This window comes from Euprymna scolopes, chromosome 30, assembly GCF_053919585.1.
Source record: "Euprymna scolopes isolate OS-2025 chromosome 30, ASM5391958v1, whole genome shotgun sequence".
Lineage (NCBI taxonomy): Eukaryota > Metazoa > Mollusca > Cephalopoda > Sepiida > Sepiolidae > Euprymna > Euprymna scolopes.
Window position 1 is genome coordinate 94206543 of NC_136511.1, and position 13270 is coordinate 94219812.

Genomic DNA, 13270 nt, shown 5'->3' on the forward strand with positions numbered 1-13270 from the left:
ATAATAAAACTTTTTGCCACAGAAATATTTTTACTTTGGGGAATTTAAACTCACCAAAAAAAGATCAACAAGATTTAGAAATTTGTTATACAAAAAGTCACAAGTCATATTTTTTTAAGCATTGAAAAACTTTCAACTTAAAAAACAAGTAAGATATTTTATAGGCAGAGGTCTTACTACAATTACTTTCCCTATTGATTTTCTCTCAGAATTCTTTCATAGGCTTCTGCTATGGTAGATATATCAAGAACACTCCAAATCCTACCATCACTTGAAACTAGCATTACCTTAAAACCCCATCTTTAAACTCTACCTGCACAATGTCATCTGACAAAGGCCATTGAAAAAAATCTTTTCTACCTTTTCTAAAAATTTTATTACAGCGCTGGATGCAGATATAACCTCAATGACTTGGCCAATATAAAAATTGGTATCATAGTAGACAGCAACCCATTGTCCTTGATGCTCATAACGGAAGATATCCTAAGATGGTTCTTCATCACAACTGCAGGAGTTATCTGAATGTTCAGCAGATTCACTAAGGGATTTTTTTTGTTGCTTTGGAGGTGGAAATAAATCAACAGGATTTCTTCTCAAGTAGTCAGACAGAGCAGCTTTCAGTTGAACTTTCTTTCCACTGGTGTTGATTTTGACACCTAAAACAACCTTGAGATATTTCAGTTCAAGTTTATCAAAAACACCTGATAGAACATATAGGTCTCGGGGGTACTTCTGCAGTTAATCGAGACGCTATTTTTTTTCGCACACCTGTTGTTAAAATCCGAGGGAGAAATCAGTATTGTAAACTATGAGCGAAGCATGAAATAAATAACAAAAAAATTAAACTAGATAATGATTTTTCAGTTTCATTTAAATTAATTTGTTGTTGACGCTTTAAAGTTGCTTTAATTCAAAAAAATGTTTCATTAAAATTATTTGTTTGAAAAAAAAAAAAAAAAAAAAAAAAAAAACACAAAAAAAATATTTTATAAAAATCAAATGTTGCTTTCATTACAAAATTGTTTTATTAAAATTATATTTTTTCACACAAACTTTTCTATGTTTTTACAATTATACTTTGATAAATTTTTATACAGTAAATGTTTTGGTTTTCAAATGGTGTTCGCCCAGTCTAGACAATTATGAATATGTCATTTTCATTTTCTATTTTTAATAATTTTTTCATTTTCTGTTTTTAAAAATAAAAATATATATGCGTTTCATGAAAAACTTTCCGTTTTCTTTAATTAAATCAAAGCATTTTCAATTAAACAATGATGGATATATGTTCTCTTTCACTTTCTTTATTTACTTTTTTCATAGTTCTCGGTCATAGTTTAAAATACTGATTTCTCCCTCGGATTTTAATGACAGGTGCATGAAAAAAAAATGGCGTCTCCATTTTTGGTGATAAACTGTAAAAGTATCGTTTCGGGAATTATTAAATAAACAAAAAAAAAAAAAAATGATTTTTACAGTGAAATTAATTTTTTCATTTATGCACCACGTACACATAACTTAACTATATTTTCAGTTCTTATTTTTTACACAAATAATTTAACAAAATCTTCAAATTCATCAATAGATAGAACATAAACAAAAAAAAATGCACATTTTTGTGTAAATAACAGGGCTACTCGATATTTATACATGACTTGTTGCACGTAACTTAAAACTTAGTATATTTTGTTAATTTTTTTGTTAAAGTAATGTCACTGTACAGTCTAATAAAAAAATAATTTAACAAAATGTTAGATATATCAAAAACACCTGACAGAACATAAGTGAATTAAATAAGTAAACAAAAATGAGGCACATTTTTTAAAATGAAAAAATTTTTTCCGTCACATGCAACTAAAAATGTGTTTCTGGTTTAAAAATGTACCCAGTTTCATTTTTAAAAGCTAATTTAACGATGCTGAAGTTCATCCAACCGAAAGATAAAGCAAAGAACATATGAAAGTTTGAAAGAAGATATAGAAAATAAACAACTGATATTATTTTTAAATTGTAAATCTTCATTTCTTTTATTGACGCACTAAAAATATTATTTTAAAAAAATAACTTTCAAACGATAAATAAACAAAAACAAACTCACATAAGAACTTTGATATATTTATACTGAAACAAGTTGTTCATTTACGTTTTTGCTGACAGTTGATTTTAGTGATGATACTTCATACTTCAGTCACTTTGCATTAAGTTGTACATCTCAATGTGTAGGTAGTCACTTTTATTAGTGGCGCTCCTTGATTTATGAGTGTAGTAATATGACACCAACAGATAATTTCTTTCATATTTCTTTCAAGTTGGATTTTTTTTGTGAAAAAACAACTTTAAACCCCTTTTTAAGCTCACCATATTGATAAGTGATCTTTTTTCTTTAAAATGGTACTATTTTTTTATACCTAGACACTCACAATATCGCGTGCACCAAATTTGAAAAACACCAACATTTTTTTTGTGTAAAAAATAAAGCGGCGTTCACCAAAATTAGTGACATAACTTGAAGTAGCCTGGAAAAAAAACTATTAAAGACACAAGAAAAAGAATTATATATCTATAAAGCAAAAAGATTAAATTTTATTTAAATCAAAACTTTATCAAAATAACTCAATAAATAAACGAGATATCGCAAGTTAAGGGAAAATTAGCTTTTATTTACCAATTTTCGCATCCTAAACAAGGCTAGTTTGGGATACCTATTATTACTAGCAGTAAATTTCATAATTTAGGGTCATATATATTTTTAAAATTTTAGAATTTAGAAGTCAAACATTTGGATTACTAACTACAGTCATGGATATGTAAACTAATTTGAATACCTTTCAAAATTCTGGGTAAACTTGTTAAAAGTAATTCTGGTGTGAAAGGAAAATTAATACCTGACAGCACTTACTTCTTTTGGTTATGAGGCACTTTCGATTATTACTTGACGTTTTTCCTTCACTGGCAGCTTGAAAAATTTCAGCCACTTCTTCTCCTTGATCTGTAGCAATTACATGAACTCCAGCACCTAAAAATAATATATGTTTTGTACATTGTAAAATAAACATAGTTTTATCATTGCAAAAAACTTACATTAATTAAATGTATAAATCATTTTAATAATTAAATGTTTTTTTTTATTTTGGTATTGTTTTTATTCTTATAAAATAATTATGGTGAAATAGTCTCCCACCCCCTTTAAAACTATGACGAGCAAAATTTTCTCTCAATAACTTTTTAAATTGATTGACAGATAAAAACAAAAGGTAAAATGATAAACAATACAAAAATATTCCTTCATTTCCGCAGATTATCTGAACAATGGCTCATCATGTAAACAGCTGAAGTTTTGTTGTGTTCATATAACATTGCTGGTTGATTTTTTTATTTTTAGTATTGCTATTTAATCACAGCAGTTATAAAGAGTAAATGGAGTTCAAAACTGTTTGGATTATATAAATATCCCTAGTAGTTCAAAAGTTATAAGAATTTAAAGCTAAAAGAGTTGGGGTTCAAAACAGACATGAACCCCAGCACCTAAAAATAATGTTTTGTGCATTGTTAAATAAACATAGTTGTTAAAACACTTACATTAATTAAATGTATAAAAATGGAAAAAATACTTGAAATCATGAACCACAAGAAATTCATTAATTTTGTCATTGTTTTTGTAGTTTTGGAGTAATTTTGATAGAATTTGAAATTTGTATGTTCTTTCTGATTATGCAGTGAAATTGTAGATATTTCTGTGCTGTAACCCATTATTTAGAGAATAAGAGATACATATATCAGCGTTTTTTTTGTGACATACAAGTTGAATGAATTAAAGTATGAATTCATCAATATCGAACAGTAATGGCAGGCTGAGAATGCTAGTTGATGACACAGATCATCAGTTTCTTGTTCTCTCTCCTCTTTTTTGTTGTTTTATCATGTGTGTTGATTAATACTGTGATCATAATGACATAAAATTGTAGGGCTTCAAAAATCCTTTCAGGCAATAATACCCTCAACCCATCATTGGGAATGAAAGCAACTGTCTCCAAATCAATCATTCTCTCTTGAGGTCCAGAAAAAAGAGCAAATTTTCTATTACATTACTTTGAACTATCATGACATGCGTTGTCTGCTCCTGATAATAGAAAGTATTTGTGGAGTTATCTCCCCTGAGACAAGTAATCAGGGAGTAATCTCCCTTAATAGAGAACGGAGGAGGGCAGCTATTTTCTTTTTATATGGGTCTTAGCAATGAGCTTGAGGACACATTTTCCAGATGTTACACATGTGTTCTTCATAATTATTCTCTGCTTCCTTTGTTTCAGCTCATTTGACTCATTGATCTAGTAGTCTCTATCAATTCTTTGTATTGATACAGTGTAATACAGCTTATTCCAGTAATTTCTTTCCAAGAACTGCAAGGTTGTGGAACTCTCTTCTTGCCCAATTTTTCTACAGCCTTGGTCTTTTCAAGACTAAAATCAATAGATATCTCTCTTTGTGGTAATCATCTTTCGTTCTTGCTAGCTCCTTACATCAACTGGCTTCACACCTTGTCACAAGTAATTTCCAATTAAAAATATAATTAGTTCTATCTTTTTCATGCCCTGAGCTCCCATATGGATATCCATATTTTAAAATTGGGCTCTTTAATTCAATGTATGATTTTTTTTAACCAATCAGTTTTTAGTATTTCTTAGTAAAAAGAGCCAATAATTGAAAATAAAAAAAGACAAAATTCTGCTGTTTACCTTTACCACATCGAGAACCGCCCTCGAATGCAAATTTACTTTCAACCAGGCCAAATCTGCGCAATTCAGAGATCTGCCAGGACTGTAACATTTTTGGAGGGATATACGCAGTGAAACAAAATTTGGAATCATGAATATGCATCCGAGCATTTTCCAAAGGAAGTTTACTCCCAGGTGGTACCTTTAAGATCCGCACAGGATACTGATGCTCTGATTAAAAAGAACAAAAAAGGAGTTAGTTTTTAACATTTCAAATTCAATAGAAAGATAAAAAAAATATCAAGAATATCAGGTCTACTCAGTATTTGTCAGGTGGTGGAAGGAGAATAATGTGAATTAGTGTTCAAAACATTGCATGCAACCTGGCTAAAAATTTTTTAAACCTAACTAATCTTATAACACAATGAGAGAGTAGACATTTAAACTAGTAAGATTGACTGAACAATAATTTAGAACTAAAGTCATACATTCTTTAAAAAATACATATCAAGACAAATCCTTTTATCCAAAAAATATTAAAATAGAATTTGTGTTAGGAATTTTGATTATGTCAATCAAATACAGAATAGTTTGAGGATTAAAAATAAATGCAGTTCTAAAATTTATCAATATGAAAAGTATATGAATTCCAGCTAGAAATTTGTTTGGCAAAATAATTGGGATGGAAGATATAAATATGTACGACGTCAATCAAGAAAGAGCAATTAGCATAGTAAAAAAAAACAAAAAAAAAACAAAGATAAAAAATAACCAACAGAAAGCAGAACAAATGAAGAAAATCATCTCTGCAGAGAATGAGTTTACATTAAATAAGGTATACAACTAGAATAAAGATTTTTACATTATAGGCAGTTGAGATTCATATTGCTTTTCATCTAAGGCCAGTAAATTAATACTGAACATTATGCTTTTCAATTATTAATAAACCAAGAAAAACTTTTAAAAGTCATGACAAGAAATTGTACACACTTTTCTTAGATGATCTTTGTGGTCAAGTAACACAAAACACCAGAGCAAGTATAATGGTATAAAACAAACTGATAAGCTACAAGAATTTTTCTCTGCTAACATAACAACCTTTAAAGAAGATCAAAGTCTCTTTCTGGTACTGTGACCATCAAGATAACAGCAATGCTACAATTTCATAGCAACTTTAAACTAAATAAAATTCAAGAACTAAAAACTGCAGTGACAGTGCAGAGAGTCCATCAGAATCACAACAGGCATGTGGAAAGAGAGAGTCGCTACAGGCAGAAACAAGTCTGAGAGCATCTGACTTGTCAGAGGTGATGGTCAAAAACTTATGACTATGCAAAGTAGTTGGCATCTTTGGCAAAAGAGGCAATATGTACAATTAAGTTTTTAGACATTACAGGCCTAACATCATTTCTGTATGGTTCGTGTTCTGTTTTAAAGCTGTTTTTGTTTTTTTACAATCTGCATGCTATGTGTTTTCAGACCCAAATGTTAGTCCCTTAGAGTTAGAAGTCTGTTATTTTATTGGAAATACTCATACAACAATTTGATGGACCAATAAAAAACTGAAACATGACCGTTGGCTGACAAAGCCTCTCACAGATGCACCTGAAATAAAATACCTCAATGCAATATGGACATAAACAATGAAAATGCTATTTTGAGATGAAGTGTTAGAAACAAACTGAGTCTCATCTCTCTTACATTTGTAGACAGAAAAGAAAAAAAACTGATACAAATAACAGAAAACTTACCTTCTCCCAAACTTCGCCTAATCCGTAACTCAAAATGTATCATAAGTTCCCTCGTTTCAAATGCCATCATGATCACTTGCTTTTGACAGATGATGGCCATCACGTTGCATTCTTTTTCATAAAAAAATCCAGATTCAATACCATAAAATCCTTCAAGAGGAAATGTGCTCTTTGCATTACTTGTTTTCATGGTATCTTTGCAACCTTTGTATAAGTACACCTGCAGTCGATCTGAGAAGGAAAAGAATACACCAATGGTTAGAGAGCAATAATGATTAGAAAAAGAGGATGAAATCTATAATCCAAATTATTAGAAAATTATGTATTTCTTAAAAGTAAAAAAATTCTTATATTAATGTTTTACATGTGGAGGCAAATAAATAGGAATTTACTGAAATGTTTATGTCATGCAGTTTTCATGTTATTATGTAGATAAGTAATATTCCAAGTTTTACTGAAAACCAAGAATTTACATTTATGTAATGCATTCTCAACTTTATGAATGCTTTTGTTTTTAACTTTTGAATAAAAGATAACTTGTGATAAGACTAAAATCATGATTACCAGTAATTTTATCTCGTCAAATACCTATTATTAAAATAAACAGCATGGGTAATGAAAACATACTTTTCATTAATCCTATTTTTAGGGTAAAAATTGCGAATGCTGGATGAAGATCCTAAGTTTGCTTCATGTACAGGGATTGTATGGCAGTTACAGAGATTATTGCATTATGAACTTAATTCAAAAAAGATCAGAAAATGTAAAAATCTATTATATAAAAAGCCATTTTCTGTGTGTGTGTGTCACGCTAAAAGTAAAAAAAATAAGATAAAATAAAAAACTACAAAACATAAACCTACAAAGTTATGATAGTATATATTCTCGATCGGCATTAATCAGGATTAATAATATGTACAATTTAAAAAGAATTATGCATTTGGAGGGGGGAGGGTAAACTGGGCCAGGTTTTGTTCGTTTTTCAGTCATTTTATATACTAATGATAACTCATTCCTTAATAAATCTATATATGAATGTATGTCCTGGGCAAGTAATGGGCTGGGTGGAAAAGAAAGACAGCATTGGGGACAGGGAGAAGGAGGAAAGATGGATAAAGAGATATAATTTTAATGTTACATTTTTGCCCAATGCAATGCTGAGTAATCATGCTAGTCTTAAATAAGTTTTTGCTAAAATTTAGAATAGTACTTTTCTTCTCACCAAAAAAATTTAGAATAGTACTTTTCTTCTCACCAAAAAAATTTAGAATAGTACTTTTCTTCTCACCAAAAAAATTTAGAATAGTACTTTTCTTCTCACCAAAAAAATTTAGAATAGTACTTTTCTCCTCAACAAAAAATTTAGAATAGTACTTTTCTTCTCACCAAAAAAATTTAGAATAGTACTTTTCTTCTCACCAAAAAAATTTAGAATAGTACTTTTCTTCTCACCAAAAAAATTTAGAATAGTACTTTTCTCCTCAACAAAAAATTTAGAATAGTACTTTTCTCCTCAACAAAAAATTTAGAATAGTACTTTTCTCCTCAACAAAAAATTTAGAATAGTACTTTTCTCCTCAACAAAAAATTTAGAATAGTACTTTTCTTCTCACCAAAAAAATTTAGAATAGTACTTTTCTTCTCACCAAAAAAATTTAGAATAGTACTTTTCTTCTCACCAAAAAAATTTAGAATAGTACTTTTCTCCTCAACAAAAAATTTAGAATAGTACTTTTCTCCTCAACAAAAAATTTAGAATAGTACTTTTCTTCTCACCAAAAAAATTTAGAATAGTACTTTTCTTCTCACCAAAAAAATTTAGAATAGTACTTTTCTCCTCAACAAAAAATTTAGAATAGTACTTTTCTTCTCACCAAAAAAATTTAGAATAGTACTTTTCTTCTCACCAAAAAAATTTAGAATAGTACTTTTCTCCTCAACAAAAAATTTAGAATAGTACTTTTCTTCTCACCAAAAAAATTTAGAATAGTACTTTTCTCCTCAACAAAAAATTTACAATAGTATTTTCTCCTCAACAAAAAATTTACAATAGTACTTTTCTCCTCAACAAAACATCTGCCAAACAAAAAATTTACAATAGTACTTTTCTCCTCAACAAAAAATTTAGAATAGTACTTTTCTCCTCAACAAAACATCTGCCAAACAAAACATTTACAATAGTACTTTTCTCCTCAACAAAACATCTGCCAAACAAAAAATTTAGAATAGTACTTTTCTCCTCAACAAAACATCTGCCAAACAAAAAATTTACAATAGTACTTTTCTCCTCAACAAAACATCTGCCAAACAAAAAATTTACAATAGTACTTTTCTCCTCAACAAAACATCTGCCAAACAAAAAATTTACAATAGTACTTTTCTCCTCAACAAAACATCTGCCAAACAAAAAATTTAGAATAGTACTTTTCTCCTCAACAAAACATCTGCCAAACAAAAAATTTACAATAGTACTTTTCTCCTCAACAAAACATCTGCCAAACAAAAAATTTACAATAGTACTTTTCTCCTCAACAAAACATCTGCCAAACAAAAAATTTAGAATAGTACTTTTCTCCTCAACAAAACATCTGCCAAACAAAAAATTTACAATAGTACTTTTCTCCTCAACAAAACATCTGCCAAACAAAAAATTTAGAATAGTACTTTTCTCCTCAACAAAAAATTTAGAATAGTACTTTTCTCCTCAACAAAACATCTGCCAAACAAAAAATTTAGAATAGTACTTTTCTCCTCAACAAAACATCTGCCAAACAAAAAATTTACAATAGTACTTTTCTCCTCAACAAAAAATTTAGAATAGTACTTTTCTCCTCAACAAAAAATTTAGAATAGTACTTTTCTCCTCAACAAAACATCTGCCAAACAAAAAATTTAGAATAGTACTTTTCTCCTCAACAAAACATCTGCCAAACAAAAAATTTAGAATAGTACTTTTCTCCTCAACAAAACATCTGCCAAACAAAAAATTTACAATAGTACTTTTCTCCTCAACAAAAAATTTAGAATAGTACTTTTCTCCTCAACAAAAAATTTAGAATAGTACTTTTCTCCTCAACAAAACATCTGCCAAACAAAAAATTTACAATAGTACTTTTCTCCTCAACAAAAAATTTAGAATAGTACTTTTCTCCTCAACAAAACATCTGCCAAACAAAAAATTTAGAATAGTACTTTTCTCCTCAACAAAACATCTGCCAAACAAAAAATTTAGAATAGTACTTTTCTCCTCAACAAAACATCTGCCAAACAAAAAATTTACAATAGTACTTTTCTCCTCAACAAAACATCTGCCAAACAAAAAATTTACAATAGTACTTTTCTCCTCAACAAAACATCTGCCAAACAAAAAATTTACAATAGTACTTTTCTCCTCAACAAAACATCTGCCAAACAAAAAATTTAGAATAGTACTTTTCTCCTCAACAAAACATCTGCCAAACAAAAAATTTAGAATAGTACTTTTCTCCTCAACAAAACATCTGCCAAACAAAAAATTTACAATAGTACTTTTCTCCTCAACAAAACATCTGCCAAACAAAAAATTTACAATAGTACTTTTCTCCTCAACAAAACATCTGCCAAACAAAAAATTTAGAATAGTACTTTTCTCCTCAACAAAACATCTGCCAAACAAAAAATTTACAATAGTACTTTTCTCCTCAACAAAACATCTGCCAAACAAAAAATTTACAATAGTACTTTTCTCCTCAACAAAACATCTGCCAAACAAAAATTTAGAATAGTACTTTTCTCCTCAACAAAACATCTGCCAAACAAAAAATTTACAATAGTACTTTTCTCCTCAACAAAACATCTGCCAAACAAAAAATTTACAATAGTACTTTTCTCCTCAACAAAACATCTGCCAAACAAAAAATTTACAATAGTACTTTTCTCCTCAACAAAACATCTGCCAAACAAAAAATTTACAATAGTACTTTTCTCCTCAACAAAACATCTGCCAAACAAAAAATTTACAATAGTACTTTTCTCCTCAACAAAACATCTGCCAAACAAAAAATTTAGAATAGTACTTTTCTCCTCAACAAAACATCTGCCAAACAAAAAATTTAGAATAGTACTTTTCTCCTCAACAAAACATCTGCCAAACAAAAAATTTACAATAGTACTTTTCTCCTCAACAAAACATCTGCCAAACAAAAAATTTACAATAGTACTTTTCTCCTCAACAAAACATCTGCCAAACAAAAAATTTAGAATAGTACTTTTCTCCTCAACAAAACATCTGCCAAACAAAAAATTTACAATAGTACTTTTCTCCTCAACAAAACATCTGCCAAACAAAAAATTTACAATAGTACTTTTCTCCTCAACAAAACATCTGCCAAACAAAAATTTACAATAGTACTTTTCTCCTCAACAAAACATCTGCCAAACAAAAAATTTAGAATAGTACTTTTCTCCTCAACAAAACATCTGCCAAACAAAAAATTTACAATAGTACTTTTCTCCTCAACAAAACATCTGCCAAACAAAAAATTTACAATAGTACTTTTCTCCTCAACAAAACATCTGCCAAACAAAAAATTTACAATAGTACTTTTCTCCTCAACAAAACATCTGCCAAACAAAAAATTTACAATAGTACTTTTCTCCTCAACAAAACATCTGCCAAACAAAAAATTTACAATAGTACTTTTCTCCTCAACAAAACATCTGCCAAACAAAAAATTTACAATAGTACTTTTCTCCTCAACAAAACATCTGCCAAACAAAAAATTTAGAATAGTACTTTTCTCCTCAACAAAACATCTGCCAAACAAAAAATTTACAATAGTACTTTTCTCCTCAACAAAACATCTGCCAAACAAAAAATTTAGAATAGTACTTTTCTCCTCAACAAAACATCTGCCAAACAAAAAATTTAGAATAGTACTTTTCTCCTCAACAAAACATCTGCCAAACAAAAAATTTACAATAGTACTTTTCTCCTCAACAAAACATCTGCCAAACAAAAAATTTACAATAGTACTTTTCTCCTCAACAAAACATCTGCCAAACAAAAAATTTACAATAGTACTTTTCTCCTCAACAAAACATCTGCCAAACAAAAAATTTAGAATAGTACTTTTCTCCTCAACAAAACATCTGCCAAACAAAAAATTTACAATAGTACTTTTCTCCTCAACAAAACATCTGCCAAACAAAAAATTTACAATAGTACTTTTCTCCTCAACAAAACATCTGCCAAACAAAACATTTACAATAGTACTTTTCTCCTCAACAAAACATCTGCCAAACAAAAAATTTAGAATAGTACTTTTCTCCTCAACAAAACATCTGCCAAACAAAAAATTTACAATAGTACTTTTCTCCTCAACAAAACATCTGCCAAACAAAAAATTTAGAATAGTACTTTTCTCCTCAACAAAACATCTGCCAAACAAAAAATTTACAATAGTACTTTTCTCCTCAACAAAACATCTGCCAAACAAAAAATTTACAATAGTACTTTTCTCCTCAACAAAACATCTGCCAAACAAAAAATTTACAATAGTACTTTTCTCCTCAACAAAACATCTGCCAAACAAAAAATTTAGAATAGTACTTTTCTCCTCAACAAAACATCTGCCAAACAAAAAATTTACAATAGTACTTTTCTCCTCAACAAAACATCTGCCAAACAAAAAATTTACAATAGTACTTTTCTCCTCAACAAAACATCTGCCAAACAAAACATTTACAATAGTACTTTTCTCCTCAACAAAACATCTGCCAAACAAAAAATTTAGAATAGTACTTTTCTCCTCAACAAAACATCTGCCAAACAAAAAATTTAGAATAGTACTTTTCTCCTCAACAAAACATCTGCCAAACAAAAAATTTAGAATAGTACTTTTCTCCTCAACAAAACATCTGCCAAACAAAAAATTTACAATAGTACTTTTCTCCTCAACAAAACATCTGCCAAACAAAAAATTTAGAATAGTACTTTTCTCCTCAACAAAACATCTGCCAAACAAAAAATTTACAATAGTACTTTTCTCCTCAACAAAACATCTGCCAAACAAAAAATTTAGAATAGTACTTTTCTCCTCAACAAAACATCTGCCAAACAAAAAATTTAGAATAGTACTTTTCTCCTCAACAAAACATCTGCCAAACAAAAAATTTAGAATAGTACTTTTCTCCTCAACAAAACATCTGCCTAACAAAAAATTTAGAATAGTACTTTTCTCCTCAACAAAACATCTGCCAAACAAAAAATTTAGAATAGTACTTTTCTCCTCAACAAAACATCTGCCAAACAAAAAATTTACAATAGTACTTTTCTCCTCAACAAAACATCTGCCAAACAAAAAATTTACAATAGTACTTTTCTCCTCAACAAAACATCTGCCAAACAAAAAATTTAGAATAGTACTTTTCTCCTCAACAAAACATCTGCCAAACAAAAAATTTAGAATAGTACTTTTCTCCTCAACAAAACATCTGCCAAACAAAAAATTTACAATAGTACTTTTCTCCTCAACAAAACATCTGCCAAACAAAAAATTTACAATAGTACTTTTCTCCTCAACAAAACATCTGCCAAACAAAAAATTTAGAATAGTACTTTTCTCCTCAACAAAACATCTGCCAAACAAAAAATTTAGAATAGTACTTTTCTCCTCAACAAAACATCTGCCAAACAAAAAATTTACAATAGTACTTTTCTCCTCAACAAAACATCTGCCAAACAAAAAATTTACAATAGTACTTTTCTCCTCAACAAAACATCTGCCAAACAAAAAATTTAGAATAGTACTTTTCTCCTCAACA

The 13270-nt window shown here is 29.1% G+C and overlaps 1 protein-coding gene across 5 annotated transcripts in view; it reads right to left on the reverse strand.

Moving 5' to 3' along the window:
• The window catches only part of LOC145254891 (uncharacterized), a 223877-nt gene that overhangs the window by 100994 nt on the left and 109613 nt on the right, over nucleotides 1–13270 (reverse strand). For all 5 annotated transcript variants that reach the window (XR_013863829.1, XM_080113805.1, XM_080113807.1 and 2 more), the window contains 3 exons: nucleotides 6467–6697; nucleotides 4737–4946; nucleotides 2900–3016 (listed from right to left, as the gene is read on the reverse strand). Coding sequence is in view for 4 of the 5 variants with exons in the window: in XM_080113805.1 (XP_079969931.1) it covers nucleotides 2900–3016; nucleotides 4737–4946; nucleotides 6467–6697 (558 nt within the window). In the remaining variant the exon portion in view is untranslated. The remainder of the gene's footprint in view (nucleotides 1–2899; nucleotides 3017–4736; nucleotides 4947–6466; nucleotides 6698–13270) is intronic.